This window comes from Mobula hypostoma, chromosome 23 (assembly GCF_963921235.1).
Source record: "Mobula hypostoma chromosome 23, sMobHyp1.1, whole genome shotgun sequence".
NCBI lineage: Eukaryota > Metazoa > Chordata > Chondrichthyes > Myliobatiformes > Myliobatidae > Mobula > Mobula hypostoma.
Genome location: NC_086119.1, coordinates 51521171 through 51539974, shown reverse-complemented (window position 1 = coordinate 51539974; position 18804 = coordinate 51521171). Strand labels below are relative to the sequence as shown.

The 18804-nt window shown below is 40.9% G+C and overlaps 1 protein-coding gene across 1 annotated transcript in view; it reads right to left on the bottom strand.

The window, feature by feature from the left end:
• ankfy1 (ankyrin repeat and FYVE domain containing 1) overlaps positions 1–18804 on the bottom strand; it is a 98995-nt gene that overhangs the window by 41204 nt on the left and 38987 nt on the right. The window contains exons 9-16 of the mRNA XM_063031506.1: positions 16654–16722; positions 16351–16547; positions 14716–14813; positions 12032–12254; positions 10924–11022; positions 4910–5063; positions 4572–4740; positions 35–153 (exon numbers count right to left, since the gene is read on the bottom strand). Coding sequence (XP_062887576.1) covers positions 35–153; positions 4572–4740; positions 4910–5063; positions 10924–11022; positions 12032–12254; positions 14716–14813; positions 16351–16547; positions 16654–16722 — 1128 coding nt within the window. The remainder of the gene's footprint in view (positions 1–34; positions 154–4571; positions 4741–4909; positions 5064–10923; positions 11023–12031; positions 12255–14715; positions 14814–16350; positions 16548–16653; positions 16723–18804) is intronic.

The window sequence follows — 18804 nt, the reverse complement described above, 5'->3', positions numbered from 1 at the left end:
AAAGAAAGGCAGTTCAAAATATCCCTCTGTATACCTGCGGATGAGGAAACAACCAGAAATCTCGTTATTTTCATCAATGGCTCGGTGTAACAAAGTCTGTAGGCATCCACCAGGACCAGTACCCCAACACGTTGGATCACAGCCATGTCTCACCTGAAATTAAGGGAGTTTCCCATTTAGGATAGTTTGCCATAGAACTATTAGAAATACATGCCAAAAGTAGCTTTGGAAGTCGTTTAGGAAAAGGTCCCTATCATAACAATATTCTACAACTGTAACAGCCGACAAAGGCTCAAGGCTTTCAGTTTTTTTTGTACAGTCTTAGGCATATATATCTAGAGTGCCTAAAACTTTTGCATAGTACTGTAATTTTTGGTATTGCACTATACTGCTGCCACACAAAAAAAAATCATGTCATGAGTGATGACAAACCGACTCCAATATGGGTCTGTATTGGGAACTAAGAGTGGGAAGGGGGCAGGGAGAGGGGAATCATGGCTGGGAAAAGGGAAAGGGAAAGAGAGAGGGAAGGGAGAGGGGAATCATGGCTGGGAAAAGGGAGAGGGAGAGGGAAGGGAGCAGGCAGCACCAGAGAGACATTTTTGTAATGATTAATAAGCCAATTAAAGGTAATCAATCCAAAACACTAACACCACTTCTCTTTCCACACATTCCAAGAAAAATAAGGTTGTGCTGGTAGGTGATTTTGACTTTCCACAGATTGATCAAGACTAACAGTGTAAAGGTCTGGATGGGATAGTTTATCAAATGTGGTCAGAAAAGTTTCCTTTTTGTACTCCTGTCAGGATAAAAGGCAAAGTTAACAGTCTTAGGAAACCTTGGTTTGACAGATATTGAGGCCCTTATTAAGAAGGTGCAGAGCAGGTACAGACAGCAAGGAACAAATAAAGTACTCAAGCAGCATAAGGAACACAAGAACACTTATGAGGGAAATCAGGACGGAAAAAGGCAGCATGAAGTTCCTCTGGCAGACAAGTGAAGGAGAATCCCATGGGCTGCTTCTACAGATTTACTAAGAGCAAAGGATAGCAAGGGACAAAATTGGTCCTCTTGAAGATTAGCACGGTATTCTATATATAGACCTGAAAAAGATGGTGGAGATCTTAAATTGATATTTTGCACCTGAATTTACTCTGGCAATGGACAGAGAGCCTACAGAACTCAGGCAAAACAGCAGTGAGGTGATGGACTGTAAACAGATTAACAAGGAAAGGGTGCTTGCTGACTTGGGTAAATTAGAGTGGATAAGTCCCCAGGACTTGACAAGATGTCCCCTTGGACCTTGTGGGAGGTTAGTGCAGAAATTACAGGGACCCTAGAAAGCTACTTAAACTGCCCTTAGCCATGGGTGAAGTACTGGAGGATCGGAGGATAGATGACGTTGTTCAAGAAAGGATCTAAGAATAAGCTGGGAAATTACAGGCCAGTGAGTCTGACGTCAGTACTGGGTAAGTTATTGGAAGGAATTCTGAGGGACTGGATATACAAGGATTTGAACAGACGAGGCAGTTAGAAGTAATCAAGGAAGCTTTGTGCGTAGTAGCTCATGTCTAACCAATCTTAGAGTTGTGAGGAGATTACCAGGAAAGTTGAAGAAGGAAAGGCAGTACATTTTATCTGCATAGATTTTAGCAAGGTCCTCGACAAGGTCCCACATGAGAGGCTGGTAAAGAAGTCTTAGTTGCTTGGCACAGAAGATGAGGTAATAAATTGGATTCAACATTGGCTCTGCTGAAGCAGCTAGAGAATGGCAGCAGATGGTTGCATCTCAACTGAACAAGAGGTGTGCCACAGCGATTGGTGCTGAGTCTGTTGTTGTTTGTCATCTATTCTATACCAATGGCTTTGATGACACTGTGGTAAACAGAATCATCAAATTTGCAAGTAAGGTTATCATAGCTGCAGCAGGATTTGGAGCAGCTGGAAAAACAGGCTGAAAAATGGCAGACAGAATGAATGGAGATAAGTGTGAGCTGTTGCACTTTGGGTAGACTATGGACTTGCACAGTGAATGTTAAGGCATGAGGAGTGCAGTAGAACAGAGGGATCTGGGAATATAGATCTATGATTACTTGCATGTGGCATCGCAAGTAAAGAGAGTTTTTGGCACATTAGTCTTCATAAATCGAAGTATTGAGTACAGGCGTTGTACAAGACAATGGTGAGGCCTAATTTGGAGTATTATGCATAGTCAGGTAACCTATATAGATTAAAGATATAAGATTGAAAGAGTACAAAGAAAATTTACAAGGATGTTGCCAGGATCTAAACTATAGGGGAAGGGGTTAGGACTTTAAACCCTGGAGTGTAGAAGAATGGGGGATCAAATTAAGTTGCAGACAGTTGTAAAATTAGTCAGTTCCATCATGGGTAACAGCCTCCATAGTATCCAAGACATTTTCAATGAGTGGTGCCTTAGGAGGGCGGTGTCCATCGTTAAGGATCCACACTACCTGGGACATACTCTCTTCTCATTGTTACTGTCAGGAAGGAGTTTCAGAAGCCTGAAGGCACACACAGAGTGATTCAGGAACAGTTTTCTCCCCCTCTGCCATCCGATTTCTAAATGGACACTGATCCTACGAACACTACCTCACTAGTTTTTTTTTAAATGTGTTTTTGTACTATTTTAACTTAACTATTTTAATATATATACTTACTGTAATTCAGTTTTTAATATCATGTATTGCATCGTACTGCTGCCACAAAGTTAACAAATTTCACAACATTTGCTGGTAATGCTAAACCTGAGAGGTAAGGAAAGTAATGAGGGGTGTAAATAAAGTAAATGTAAACAAGCTTTTTTCACTGACGGTGAGACTAGACCTGGTGGTCATAGATTAGGTACGGTAGATGAAATATTTAAGAGGAACCAGGGATGAGGAAGTTCTTCACTTGGAGAATGGTGAGAGTGTGGTGAGCTGCCGGGAGAAGTGGTGGACGAGGGTTTTATTTCGATATTTAAGAGAAATTTTGATCAGTACATGGATGGGTGGGATATGGAGGGCTATGGTCCAGATGCAAGTTGATGGGACTAGTCAGAACCGACAGAAGAATGGACCAGATGGGCTGAAGGGCCTATTTCAGTGCTGTAGTGCTCTATGGCTTTAAGAAAATATCTCCAGCTGTATTGGGGTTATTTTAGACTTCTAACGGTTGCAGTTACTTTCCTTTTAAAAATTAATGACACCATCCTTAATTACAGATTCTCACAACAAAGCTGTTAGGCTAACTGATCTATAATTGCACAAGTTTCCTTTCTCCTTTATTCAACAGCAGAGTGATCAACGCATTTTCAAATCTATAGAAAAGTGTTCCTGAATTTACCAAATTTGGAAAGACTCAGAGTTGAAGCAGTTGTAAAGTTTTCACCCATTTCCTTTAAAACACTGGATAGAAACCATCTGATCATATAGATTCACTCTTTAAACTCAACATTATTCTGCTTACATTAATCTTAACAAGATACTGAACATGCCTCAAGAAAGATATCTGCGTTTTTCTTTACCCCTTCAGGAAAATGATCATTCAACATGCTCATCATACTCATTTAGCATATTCCCACTCTTTATGTTTAAGAGCTCCTGACAATTCAATTTTCTTCCCATTGTTCTTTCATATTATCAGTTCAGACAGACCTTTAAGGCATCACAGAATTCAATCTTAATTATATCTGGACCTTTGAAAACTTTAAAATTACAGATTACCAACATCTGCAAATTAAGATTTTCAATTTCCAAAATTATTCACTTTTTCTCCCTTGAGTATTCCCTAGAACACAATATTCTGATCGCTATTAGACAAATATTCAATGCACCATTAGATTATTAACTAAAACTGGCACTTTATTCAATAAATCTGATATTTGCTCCCTTGTTTCTACAGAAAACTGCTGCAGAGAGCTGTATTTCAAATTACTGCTAATATTTTCAAATATTCCAGAAATCCACCACCTTTCAGACAAGAGCTTGTGCACTTATCCTAATTTGACGTAATCAAACTTGACAATGCAGCAGTTAGTGCAATACTATTTCAATTCCACCATTGTCTGTAAGGAGTTTGTTCATTCTCCCTGCTACGACCGCATGGGTTTCTGCTGGATGCTCCGGTTTTCTTTGACATTCCAGACGTACAGGTTAGTAGGTTAATTGGCCACATTGGGTGTTACAGGATCGTTGGATCCGAAGGGTATATATTCGTGCTATCTCTCAATAATTTTTTTTTAAATCCTCCACAAAAATTACCCTGCCTTAATTATGTACTTAGATAATTTGTGTTTATATATTCTTCCATTTCACACGTGCTACAAAAAGAGCTGATAAACCTATTGAATCTTAAATCTTCATCTATTTCTTAGTTCTCCCCCAAACTTTCTGTTGGTTTCTTATGTTTTATTAAATCATCCCAGTGGAATTTCACTTGGACTTTTCCTTCTCGATCTGACAAAGAGTCATTGACTTATTGAGAAGGAAAGTTACATCTTTATCCTTCTCTAGATCTATGCACCAAAACAGATGAATGAACCAAAGCTGTTGTTGGGTGACACTCACCAAGGTGGAAGCGATGTCCTCAAGTCCACTCTCCAGGGCCAGCCACAGAGGTGAATTGCCCTTCTCGTCTGGCACTGCCATATCTGCACCACGGGTACAAAGAGCATCAACCACAAGCGGAAGCTGATTTTTGATGGCTAACTGAAGAGCTGTTTCACTGTCCTTAGTTCTGTCAAACATACAAAGAAACAACAAGAAATAAAAGCAGTAAATATAGTGAAAGAGGAAATAAAACACTTATGAAAACAAAGGAAATCAGTGTGAACAAAGGCCTCATTCAGTTCTCTCAAGAGACCTTAAAGGTGCCCTATGTACATAGTATACTGAATTGCACTCACCGAATATTTATATCAGCTTGATGCTCAAGAAGAAAGAGGGCACTTTTGCTGTCTTGCCTCTGAATTGCCATGTGTAGTAGAGTCTGACCGTCAGACATGGAGTCATTAATGGCTGCCCCTGAACCTAGCAGCTGTGCAGCAATTGTATGCATGCCTGCAGGAAGAGTGCAATTCATATACGGTTAACTATTAGACTTCCGGTTCTATTGCCAAGAAAGACTGATTAAAAAATTAATTTATATTTCTGTTATTCTTGAATACCTTTTATATTGGTTGATGCAAATTAAAGATTCCCATTCTCCAGAAAGGATCCTCCAGAAATCACACCAAAGATCTTATCACATTGCTTCTTAACAGATTACAAAAAGCTTACAAGACACTTTTTAGTTTCTTACTCAGTGACTAGCTACATAGGAAATTGCACTGAGGATGTTACTGTGATTAAACACTACATTGCCAGGACAACGCAGAAAACATAGCTGACTGCAGAGGTCTGTGCACTACTCAGATCAGAACGCCGCCTTCAGTTCTGGAGATACAGGTCAGCAAGAGCCGTGCTCTCACGTGCCATCAGGAAGGCAAAGCAAGAGAATTCACATAAAATTCAGACACCTTTGTGACAACAGGGATACACGGTGCATGTGGCAAGGTATACAAACTATAATACATTACAAATCCACTCTCTGCGTCAACGACAGCGACACCACCCTTTCTGACAGGCTGAATGCCTTCTCTGCACAATGAATGATGTGACATCAAGGAAAGCCCCCTCTTTCTAGGAAGGGAGTTGAGAAAAAGGACCGCAAGGGTAGTAATCTCGGGATTACTGCCTGTGCCACACGACAGTGAGAGTAGGAATGCGATGAGGCGGAGGATAAATGCGTGGCTGAGGGGTGGAGCAGGGGGCAGGGATTCAAGTTATTGGATCATTGGGACCTCTTTTGGCGCAGGCGTGACCTGTTCAAAAAGGACGGGTTACACTTGAATCCTAGGGGGACCAATATCCTGGCAGGGAGATTAGCGAGGATTACTGAGGTGACTTTAAACTAGAATGGTTGGGGGGTGGGAATCAAATTAAAGAGGCTAGGCGAGAGGAGGTTATTTCACAACAGGGGGATGGGAACCAGTGCAGAGAGACAGAGGGGTGTAAAATGAGGGTAGAAGCAAAAAGTAGTAAGGTGAAAAGTAAAAGTGGCAGGCCGACAAATCCAGGGCAAGCATCAAAAAGGGCCACTTTTCAACAGAATTGTATAAGGGCAAAGAGAGTTGTGAAAGTGCGCCTGAAGGCTTTGTGTGTCAATGCAAGGAGCATTCGTAACAAGGTGGATGAACTGAAAGTGCAGATTGTTATTAATGATTATGATATAGTTGGGATCACAGAGACATGGCTCCAGGGTGACCAAGGATGGGAGCTCAACATTCAGGGATATTCAATATTCAGGAGGGATAGACATGAAAGAAAAGAAGGTGGGGTGGCGTTGCTGGTTAGAGAGGAGATTAACGCAATAGAAAGGAAGGACATAAACCGGGAAGATGTGGAATTGATATGGGTAGAGCTGCATAACACTAAGGGGCAGAAAACGCTGGTGGGAGTTGTGTACAGGCCACCTAACAGTAGTAGTGAGGTTGGGGATGGTATTAAACAGGAAATTAAAAATGTGTGCAATAAAGGAACAGCAGTTATAATGGGTGACTTCAATCTACATGTAGATTGGATGAACCAAATTGGTAAGGGTGCTGAGGAAGAGGATTTCTTGGAATGTATGCGGGATGGTTTTTTGAACCAACATGTCGAGGAACCAACTAGAGAGCAGGCTATTCTAGACTGGGTATTGAGCAATGAGGAAGGGTTAATTAGCAATCTTGTCGTGAGAGGCCCCTTGGGTAAGAGTGACCATAATATGGTGGAATTCTTCATTAATATGGAGAGTGACATAGTTAATTCAGAAACAAAGGTTCTGAACTTAAAGAAGGGTAACTTTGAAGGTATGAGACATGAATTAGCTAAGATAGACTGGCAAATGACACTTAAAGAGTTGACGGTGGATATGCAATGGGAAGCATTTAAAGATCGCATGGATGAACTACAACAATTGTTCATCCCAGTTTGGCAAAAGAATAAATCAACGAAGGTAGTGCACCCGTGGCTGACAAGAGAAATTAGGGATAGTATCAATTCCAAAGAAGAAGCATACAAATTAGCCAGAAAAAGTGGCTCACCTGAGGCCTGGGAGAAATTCAGAGTTCAGCAGAGGAGGACAAAGGGCTTAATTAGGAAGGGGAAAAAAGATTATGAGAGAAAACTGACAGGGAACATAAAAACTGACTGTAAAAGCTTTTATAGATATGTGAGAAGTAAAAGATTGGTTAAGACAAATGTAGGTCCCCTACAGACAGAAACAGGTGAATTGATTATGGGGAGCAAGGACATGGTAGACCAATTGAATAATTACTTTGGTTCTGTCTTCACTAAGGAGGACATAAATAATCTTCCAGAAATAGTAGGGGACAGAGGGTCCAGCGAGATGGAGGAACTGAGAGAAATACATGTTAGTAGGGAAGTGGTGTTAGGTAAATTGAAGGGATTAAAGGCAGATAAATCCCCAGGGCCAGATGGTCTGCATCTCAGAGTGCTTAAGGAAGTAGCCCAGGAAATAGTGGATGCATTAGAGATAATTTTTCAAAACTCTTTAGATTCTGGACTAGTTCCTGAGGATTGGAGGGTGGCTAATGTAACCCCACTTTTTAAAAAAAGGAGGGAGAGAGAAACCAGGGAATTATAGACCGGTTAACCTAACATCGGTGGTGGGGAAACTGCTAGAGTCAGTTATCAAAGATGTGATAACAGCACATTTGGAAAGCGGTGAAATCATCGGACAAAGTCAGCATGGATTTGTGAAAGGAAAATCATGTCTGACGAATCTCAAGAATTTTTTGAGGATGTAACTAGTAGAGTGGATAGGGGAGAACCGGTGGATGTGGTATATTTGGATTTTCAAAAGGCTTTTGACAAGGTCCCACACAGGAGATTGGTGTGCAAACTTAAAGCACACAGTATTGGGGGTAAGGTATTGATGTGGATAGAGAATTGGTTGGCAGACAGGAAGCAAAGAGTGGGAATAAACGGGACCTTTTCAGAATGGCAGGCAGTGACTAGTGGGATACCACAAGGCTCAGTGCTGGGACCCCAGTTGTTTACAATATATATTAATGACTTGGATGAGGGAATTAAATGCAGCATCTCCAAGTTTGCGGATGACACGAAGCTGGGCGGCAGTGTTAGCTATGAGGAGGATGCTAAGAGGATGCAGGGTGACTTGGATAGGTTAGGTGAGTGGGCAAATTCATGGCAGATGCAATTTAATGTGGATAAATGTGAGGTTATCCACTTTGGTGGCAAAAACAGGAAAACAGATTATTATCTGAATGGTGGCCGATTAGGAAAAGGGGAGGTGCAACGAGACCTGGGTGTCATTATACACCAGTCATTGAAAGTGGGCATGCAGGTACAGCAGGCGGTGAAAAAGGCGAACGGTATGCTGGCATTTATAGCAAGAGGATTCGAGTACGGGAGCAGGGAGGTACTACTGCAGTTGTACAAGGCCTTGGTGAGACCACACCTGGAGTATTGTGTGCAGTTTTGGTCCCCTAATCTGAGGAAAGACATCCTTGCCATAGAGGGAGTACAAAGAAGGTTCACCAGATTGATTCCTGGGATGGCAGGACTTTCATATGATGAAAGACTGGATGAACTAGGCTTATACTCGTTAGAATTTAGAAGATTGAGGGGGGATCTGATTGAAACGTATAAAATCCTAAAGGGATTGGACAGGCTAGATGCAGGAAGATTGTTCCCGATGTTGGGGAAGTCCAGAATGAGGGGTCACAGTTTGAGGATAAAGGGGAAGCCTTTTAGGACCGAGATTAGGAAAAACTTCTTCACATAGAGAGTGGTGAATCTGTGGAATTCTCTGCCACAGGAAACAGTTGAGGCCAGTTCATTGGCTATATTTAAGAGGGAGTTAGATATGGCCCTTGTGGCTAAAGGGATCGGCGGTATGGAGGGAAGGCTGGTGCAGGGTTCTGAGTTGGATGATCAGCCATGATCATACTGAATGGCGGTGCAGGTTTGAAGGGCCGAATGGCCTACTCCTGCACCTATTTTCTATGTTTCTCCGTTTCTCTTGAGGAACCAGCATCCTGTCTGGTCGCAGCTGAGGCGAGCAGGATCCTACCCAGGGTAAATCCATGCAAAGCTGCAGGGATGGACAACATACTGGGTCGGGTGCTGGGGGATTGTGTGGCCCAGCTAACAAAGGTCTTAAAGGACATCTTTAATATCTCTTTGCAACAGTTCACTGTCTCTGCAGGCTTCAAAACAGCATCATTCCAATGCCCAAGAAAGTGATGGTAATTTGTCTAAATGATTATCACCCAGTGGCACTGACTTCAACAAACATGAAGTGCTTAGAGCAGCTGGTAATGGACCATATAAAATCCTACCTTACAGCTATATTTCCAGTTCACCAACCACTCAAACCAGTGCACTCATAATGCCATAGCCTTGGCCCTTAAACTTCAACCTGTCCCACCTAGAAAATTATGCCTCATATGCCAAGTTATTGTACATTTAATACAAGCATCCCTTAGAGGCTGGTGGGTAAGCTGTCCTCATTGGGACTCAACACCCCTCTCTGTAAATGGATCTTGGACTTCTTGACAGAAAGTCCCCAGTCAGTCCAAGGTGGCAGCAACATCTCCAGCTCCATCACACGGAGCACTGGTGCCCTCCCAGGGTAGTGTGCTCAGCTCACTGCTGTTTACACTGCTGACTCATGTCTGCACTGCCAGATCCAGCTCAAGCTGCATCAAGTTTGCTGATGATACAACAGCAATTGGCCTCATCGGCAACAATGAGTACGGAGAGAAGATAGAGAGGCCTGTTAAATGGTGTGAGAACAACCTGAGCTTCAACATAGACAAGACACAATGAGATGATTGTAGACTTCAGGAAGGCACAGGTCATCCACTCTCCATTGCACATCAATGGCTCTGCCATGGAGAGAGTGAAGTACTTGGTGTGCACATAATGGACAGTCTAACCTGGACCCACAACACTTCCTCATTAATCAAGCGAGCACAGCAGCGTCTACACTTTGAGGAGATTTAGGTGTGTGAAGTTTCTTCTTCCCATTCTAACAACTTCCCATGGTGTGCATTTTGAATTATATTTTATTAACTTATAAGGTTGCTATAGCTGGGGGGGGGGTGGTAGTAGTGGGGATATATTCCAACTACCCATTAAAAGCTCTCAACGTTGTGCATCAGATAACCAAGTCCAGCTTCTGGCCTTCACGTGTGGCTTAGCTACTAAGCCTGGTGGAACCATTTCTTCTGACAGGAAAAGGGACAAAGACAGGTTACTAGTGCCTTAAAACCAGCTGCTTCGGGCAAATGGGACTTGTCAGCTGTGTTTGCCAGCACATCTGGAAGGAAAATTGATCTCAAACCTGCATTATCTTGCAGCTATACCCACTTATAGGGAAGGTTTTCGGGAGTTAACCCGGGGGGGGGAGGGGGGAAAAAATCACCAGCTGGAGTCCCTGAGACAGCCTTACCCTGAGTAAAACGCTGACTGGTAACTCCTGTGATACTGCTGGCAAACTGTATCCGTCTCAGCCATTCCTCTGGATTCATCAGCTGCGTGGAGAGGTGGAACTTGCTGCACGGACAACAGCTTGCTCTCCATTTCGTATTGTGCTGGCTTGCATATTATATAGACAGCTAGGACACAACAACAATGGTCGACTCTGACTCTCTAAATTATTTGTGGTGATATTTTGCTTACGTGCTGTGTAATATGTGTTTTCTGGGTGCACCGTGGTCTAGAGGAATGTTGTTTTGTTTGATTATATGTAGGTACTGTACAGTAGGATGACATTAAACTGGAACTAATTTCTAGAAAACGAACAAGTCTAATGAAAAAGTATATGGAAAGCAAAGCATTCTGTTACCTGTCCACAAAGCTAGTCCTAGGACAGTCTGATCTCTGGAATCTTTGAGACTGAAGTCAGGAATAATCAGCAGATTACTGGCTGCATGAAGTGCATTTGCTGCATTGATTAAAAGAACAAAATTAGTTTTATTTCAATCTCAGGCCTTCCAAATAAGGTTCAAATGTATTCAATTTACTTAATGGACTCATCTAAATAATTAGGTTATTTCATTTGAATAGAAAAACAGTAGAGGTTGTTGCCCGTCCGGTTGCCATGTTGTAATCCCCAAAATATTTCACATCAGTAAGGACTTGGAGGACAGCACGGTCCTGGCCACACTCACCTCTACACTATGAAGCCATCAGTATTGGTAAATGACAAAAGGAATCAAAGGGAAATTAGGTACATGAATGCAAGAGTTGTCAGGAACACAGGAAAAGGTGGTTTGGGATAATTTTACATTTGACAGCCACTAGCGAGTTTGGCACTGTACACAAGAGTGCTGACATCACTCTGCTTTATCCATAGTGCTCAAGCAGACATGGCAGTTTTGACAGAAACTATTTTTGGGGTTACATACCTGTAATTACAGTATTGAATACATAGGGAGAAAATTGTCTCTGCCAGTGCAAGAATATTAGTTGTATCTGCCCTTGTCAATTCAACTGCACTAAATTCAACAAAAAGCAAGGAAACTAACACATAAAATGGACCTCAACTAGCAATTTACTTTTATTTGAGGTAACCCTTAATCAATATTTAAAATGTATTATTAGTGCTAAATGAGGGAGTATATCAGGTGCTAGTTGTACCCACTGGCATTTGCCACCAGTGTGAATTTAGATGAATACAACCAATGGCCAGAATGAGATTATACTCCAATATTTTTATGCCAGTCACAACATCTGCCAGAGGATTACATGGTTCATAATACTGTACACTGAGAATTTCACGGCCACTGGCAGATCTGTCAAAATTAGTTTCTGAAGCCATTGTGAGGAAAGTAAAACAGAGGTGCAATGAGAGAGGTGATTATTAATGCCTGACGTTGTTAATGTGCTAATCTGAAGCCACATTGATATCTCAGATTGGAGATAAACCAGGTGCAGTGACAAAGCAAACCTACCTTTCTGCTCCAGTATCACAGACACGACATCCGGATGATTGTTTGCTATTGCCATGTGAAGCGGAGTCTGCAGGTGAAGGCCATCAGCAGTATCTTGAGACAGACTGGTACCAGTGGGAAGTGGTCGTTTTGTTTGGACATTGGGATTTGCTCCATGTTGTAACAGTTCCACGGTGAGGTTTGCCAAGCCATATCGGCAGGCCGTGTGAAGTGGTGCTTCACCCTAGGATACAGAGATGTGGATAGAGGTAGGAAAATGGCCAATAACCCAGCATAATGCAGTGGAGGAGGAGGGAGACACTAAGTTAGTTCTGCTTTTTCCCATCAAAAATTAAATCAGTTAATCTTGGAAATGTTAACATTTAATAAGTAAAAGTTTCTCCATCTACTGGTCTCAACTAATATTCCAGTAATTTTTGACCAGTATTCCAGTAATCTAGACTGTTTTGTAGCATGCCCGCAAACACACAAACCTTTCAATTAACCTTGTAGTACTGGAAACCATTTAGCCTATGAATCAATGGCTAATTAGACCTCCCTCACATTTTCCCTAGATTTTTCTTCTCTTAAATCTAGATTTCCATTTGAAAACTATTCCAGCACCTCCCCTTTCAGATCGTGCATTGCAGTTTGTAACTATGTTAATTAGTATGTCCCTCCCATTCCCTGTTCTTGTGCCAATCACTTTAAATCAGAGTCCTTTCCTCACCAAAAGGCCTGGTATTACAATTCATTTCAAAGTACTTTACAACAACCCAGCTTTGTATCTTCATACAAATACAATGAAATAATTCACACCGATATCTTTTGTTTTCCCCAGTTTTGGAGAGAATGCAGAAAATGCTGCATTGGCAGATAGGGCGGTCACAGTCATACAGCAGGTAAAACAAGTCCACGTTTACCAAGGCACTTTCCTGAGCTGGTCCTCTTCCTGGAACTGGACCATAAACCATAAACTGGACTCTAAACCTTTCCTATCCACGACTAAGTATCCCCTTTACCACTTCCCCAGTCAGCTAATAACATACTTAACACCCTGAGTGGGGGAGAAACCTCCTTACAGATTCCCTTTAAATCTTTCTCCTCTCAACTTCAACCTACGTTCTCTAGCTTTGGACTCCCCTGCCTGGAAAAATAAAGACCATGTCCATTCACCTAATCTATTCAGCAGTTTAAAGGAACAGCTTTTACTAAAAGTTGTTACTTTTAGACATATATTTTTAATAAAAGTATATATCTAAATGGACACTGATAGGCTAGATGGGCCGAAAGGCCAGTTTCTGAGCTATAGTGATCTACAATTTTATAAGTCCCTATAAGGTCACCACCTCAGCCTCCCATGTTCCTGGGAAAATGGTCCCTGCCTATCCAGTCTCTCCTTAAAACTCAACCTTTCCTAATGAATCTTTTCTGCACCCTCTCTAGCTTAATGACATTCTTCAATTGGCAGGGCAATCAGAAATACACACAAAATTCCAGGTGCAGATTCACCAACATCTTGTACAGCTGTAACATGCCCCAACTTCTGTATTCACTGCTCCATCTGCTGAAGACAAGTATGCCATACACCTTCACCGCTTGTCTACCCGCGTTGCCATGGTGTAACACAAGAGATTTGCAGTGCATAACTAACTGGCTACAAAATTCCAACTTTATAATGTGAAAGAATCACGTAACCACATACGTAGTTAAAAAAATTTGAAATAGCCGCAAGACTTTTCCAATCTTGCCAAAGCCGGAGTTTTCAGTTAGGGCAAAATAACTCAATGATAGAGCCAATATCAAGGTATTTAAAAGACGGAAATATTTTGGAATAGTCAGCAGGAAATCTACATAGAAAGAAATATTTTAACAATTTTATAGTCAACTGGAAAGGTTAAAACATCTTCAATATTTGGTTCCTTCCTTCATAAGCAGTTCTTGGTACTGGGCCCAAACTAATCTACCCATCTTAATCAAACTGTGTAGTATTGTCAACAGATTCAAAGTAAAACAACAAAAAAAATTCAAATCAGGGAAAGAATGCTTGAAAAATTTTACCCTTTGTATCCCAATCTATACACACAATAACAGACATGCAAGGCAAAAGCTAGATTGTCTCTTTTTCTCATGACACTATGTGGAACATCATTACAGAATATTTGTTTTGGCAAAGGCAAATTAGTAAACTAAATTGGTAAACTGGTTTATAATTGGCACTTGCACCAAGCTACAGTGAATAACCTGCATTGCATACCATTCATACAGATCAATCCATTACAACAGTGTATTGAGGTAGTACATGGTAAAACCATACCAAAATGCAGAATAAAATGTTACAGTTACAGAGAAAGTGCAACCCAGGTAGACAATAAGGTGCAAGGTCATGACAAGGTAGATTGTGAGGTCAAGATTCCATCTTATTGTACTAAGGGACCACTCAATAGTTTTATAACAGCAGGACAGATGCTGCCCTCGAACCTTGCGATATATGCTTAGGTGAGTGCGTTGAAGCCATGAAGCATTTCCACAGAATGCTTTGATTGCTCTGCATCACACGATTGCTTAGAACAAAAGTTAACAATCAAATGTGGGCTAATATGCTGTAGCATTTTAATATTTGAGATTTCTCCAATATTATTTATTGCTTTAATACGTTAATATGGAAGACACCTCCTTGAAAGCCGTTAGCTTCAAACACTCACCCACTGATTGGCGTGATTAACTTTGGCTCCATGAGCAACTAGGAAAAGTGCAGCAGCTTCATTTCCAACCTCCGATGCCCTTTGCGTCAGACAATTTCCTAGAACAGACTTGAAGAGTTAAATGCAGTTCACTGTGTTATGCATCTCCAAAAGAACAATCAGTTAGGAAGTTACACTGACCATAAACTAGCTTATTTAACTACATTTCAGTGTTATTCATTGAAGCATCTAAAAGTCTTGTACTTTCTAAATCTTATATGGTATTCCTGCAGTCAGTCAATGCCAAGCCATATACACAAGTGAAGGATTGATCTGGGAAATAAAGAAAATACTCAAATTTATCTCTAAATACTCTACTTAGACATGTTTCAATTTCGCACTGTTATTTAAGGTAGCAAACTTCAAAAAAAATTATACATTCAGAAGCAACCAAAGAAATAGATTGTTAATTCCCTCGTAACAGATGAAAGCTTGCAGAGCAGCTACACAAAAGTAGAACAAATCCATACCACTGTGTGAACTCCTCTACAATTTATTCCCATCATAAACTAGACATGTAACACTGATATTCTATGATGCTTGCTTTTTGAAGAGACCCCATTCAACTTTATAAAGTACAACTACCCTGGGTGTTATTGCCATTTTGTAAAGCACTTTTATAGAATTCACAAATCTCAAAAAATTTGAGCTGCAGAGTAAAATTCACTGTCACATGAATAGAAGGTAATTAAACATTTTTAAAGAGTTGTTTCTTGATGCATAAATAAATGATATGCCATTGTATTACAAAAAAATTGCGACGCAGACCATTTTCCAGAAATGTAACCACCCCACAACGCCCATTTAATGCAGCGGTAACCTGCACCGACACATTAAGACAGCTTGTAACTAGCTTCTTGGACAACCCCAAGACAACTCAAATGGAGGACTTCTTCCCAGGCTCTCAGAACAATTCTGGGGAACATAGCTGAGATTTATAATTGTACATTTATGTTTGTTTTACAGTAAAATCTCAAAATTGCATTATTTAACTATTGGAAATCCCAGTGGTTCGATATCTGGGTTACTGGGTCCTGCATGTCATTAATCCACTAAAGCCCAGGAATCACATTTTGCATGGTGCCTTAAAATTTACTGGTGTTAATGAAAAATTATACTATGTAATATCTAAGAAACGCAAATTAAAAATGTCTTGGAGCATTAATAGGAATAAAATTCAAAAACTTGGAAAATCTGCTAATATGACACCAAAGTTTAATTGTAACATTAAAGCAACATATACTGCCCTCTCTTATCTACCTGGTCTCATACCATGAAGTTCATGTGTTGAAAGGATATACAATAAATTTCACAGAATAATAAATTGGTCTAGCAACAATATAGAAAGAGTAGTAGTAGCTCAGTAGTATTAAGTGTTATTTGGTAATGGGAAAGACATAACTTACTGTACTGTGCAAAAGTTTTAGGCAGCCTAGTTACATATATAAGCCTAAGACTTCAGCACAGTACGGTATATATGCCAAAGTAAGTCCTTGATGCATCAACTCTGGAGGTCCTCGCACTGGAAATGACTTGGTCATACCAGAATGACTTTAGAAGTTGCAATCATCTAATATTATATCCAACTTTCCTTACCTTTTGCATCTGGAGCATCTGGATTACTGCCCCATTTAATAAGTTTTGCAGCCAAACTGTTCTCATCAAACGATGTGCCATTCACAACCTGAACATCATCAAAAGGATTCACTGACTGATCAGAATCCACTGTTATATCCTGAAGTGCTAGCCACAGCGCAGTATTTCCTTCATGGTCCTTCAGCTCCAAGTCACATCTAGAACAAACATTTAAAAATTGGCACTGAATCTGCCAAGGTATAAAACTTGACTTCAGAATTGAAGAGTTTAAGTTTCATTTAGAAGGTTTAATCAAATACTTACCGTTTAGACTGCAGTAACAGTGTGAAGACATGCTCATTTCCTGCCAATATAGACGTGTGCAAAGGTGTCCTGTGTAAGGAAGGAACAGAAGTCATTGAGGGAGTTATCATACAAAGCCTTCATAAATGAAGTGTTGCATATTTCAAATATTCCCAGAATTTCATGTCATGTTTCAGTCAGAAACAAATGCATCCCTCCATTACAAATTGATCACCAAGCAGGGATCTGAATACGCACAGTACACAGAATAAGGTCGATGAAATTGCAGCACAGTTGCAGATAGGCAGGTATGATGTTGTAGGCATCACAGAATCATGGCTGAAAGATTGTAGCTGGGAGCTTAATGTCCAAGGATACACACTGTATCGAAAGGACAGGTAGGAAAGCAGAGGGGGCGGCGTTGCTCTGTTAGTAAAAAAAAAATGAAAGCAAATCATTAGAAAGAGGTAACATAGGGTCAGAAGGTGGATATTGTGGATAGAGCTAAGGAACTGCAAGGGTAAAAAGACCCTGATGGGAGTTGTATACATACTCCCAAACAGTGGTAAGGATATGTTCTACAAATTGCAATGGGAGATGGAAAATGCATGCCAAAAGGGCGATGTTACAATAGTCATGGGGGACTTCAATATGCAGGTATATTGGGAAAATCAGGTTGGTGCAGGATTATAGGAGGGGGAATTTCTAGAGTGCCTACGAGATGGCTTTGTAAAGCAGCTCATGGTTGAGCCCACTGGAGAATGAGGGTGCTGTGCAATGAACCAGAATTGATTAGAGAGCTTCGGGTTAAAAAAAATCTCTTGGGGCAAGTGATCATAATATGATTGAATTCACCCTAAAATTTCAGAAGGAGAAGCTAAAGTCAAATGCATCAGTATTACAGTGGAGTAAAGGGAATTACAGAGGCATGAGAAGGGAGATGGCCAGAATTGATTGGAAAAGAATATAGGCAGGGGACACAGCAAAGCAGAAAGGGTTAGAATTCCTGGAAGCAATTAGGAAGGGCCAGGATATATATGTCCCAAAGAGGAAGTATTCTAAAGGAAAGATGACACAACCGTGGCTAACAAGAGAAGTCAAAACCAACATTAAAGCCAAAGAGAGGGCATATAATAGAGCAAAAATTAGTGAGAAGTTAGAGGTTTGGGAAGCTTTCAAATACCTACAGAAGACAACTAAAGAAGTCATTGGGAAGGTAAAGATGGAATACGGAAGTTTGCTAGCCAATATTACTAAGAGGATACCAAAATTTCTTCAGATACATTAAGTGTAAAAGACAGGTGAGAGTAGATATCGGACCACTGGAAAACGATGCTGGAGAGGTAGTAGTGGAGCACGTGGAAATTGTGGATGAACTGAGTATTTTACATCTGTGGAAGACACTAGCAGTATGGTGGAAGTTCCAGGTGTCAGGGGCACGAAATGTGTGAAGTTACCATAACTAAAGAAAAGGTTCTTGGGAAACAGAGGTCTGAAGGTAGATAAATCACCTGGACCAGATGGTATACACCCCAAGAGTTCTGAAATGAAAAAGGTGGCTGAAGAGATCAAGGAGGTTTAGTAATGACCTTTCAAGAATCACTACATTCTAGAATGGCTCTGGAAGACTGGGAAATTGTAAATGCCACTCCACTCTTCAAGAAGGAAGAGAGGCGGAAGAAAGGAAACTATAGTCTGACCTCAGTGGTTGGGAAGATGTTGGGAATCAATTTTTAAGGATGAGGTCTCAGGGTACTTGGAAGCAAATGATAAAATAGGCCATTATTTCCTCAAGGCAAAATCTTGCCTGATGTTGTGTACTTGGAATTTCAGAAGGCCTTTACAAACTACGAACCATGGTATTACAGGAAAGATTAAGCATGGATAAAGCTGATTGGCAGGAGCCACAGAGTGGGCATAAAGTGAGCCTTTTCTAACTGGCTGCCAGTGACTAGTGGTGTTCCACAGGGGTCTTTTTACGTTAAATGTCAATGATTTGGATGATGGAATTGAAGGCTTTGTTGCAAAGTTTGCAGATGATATGAAGATAGATGGAGGGTCAGGTAGTTTGAGGAAGTAGAGAGGCTACTTAAGGACTCAGACAGATTAGGAGAATGGGCAAAAAAGATGGCAGATGAAATAGTGTTGGGAAGTGCACAGTCATGCACTTTG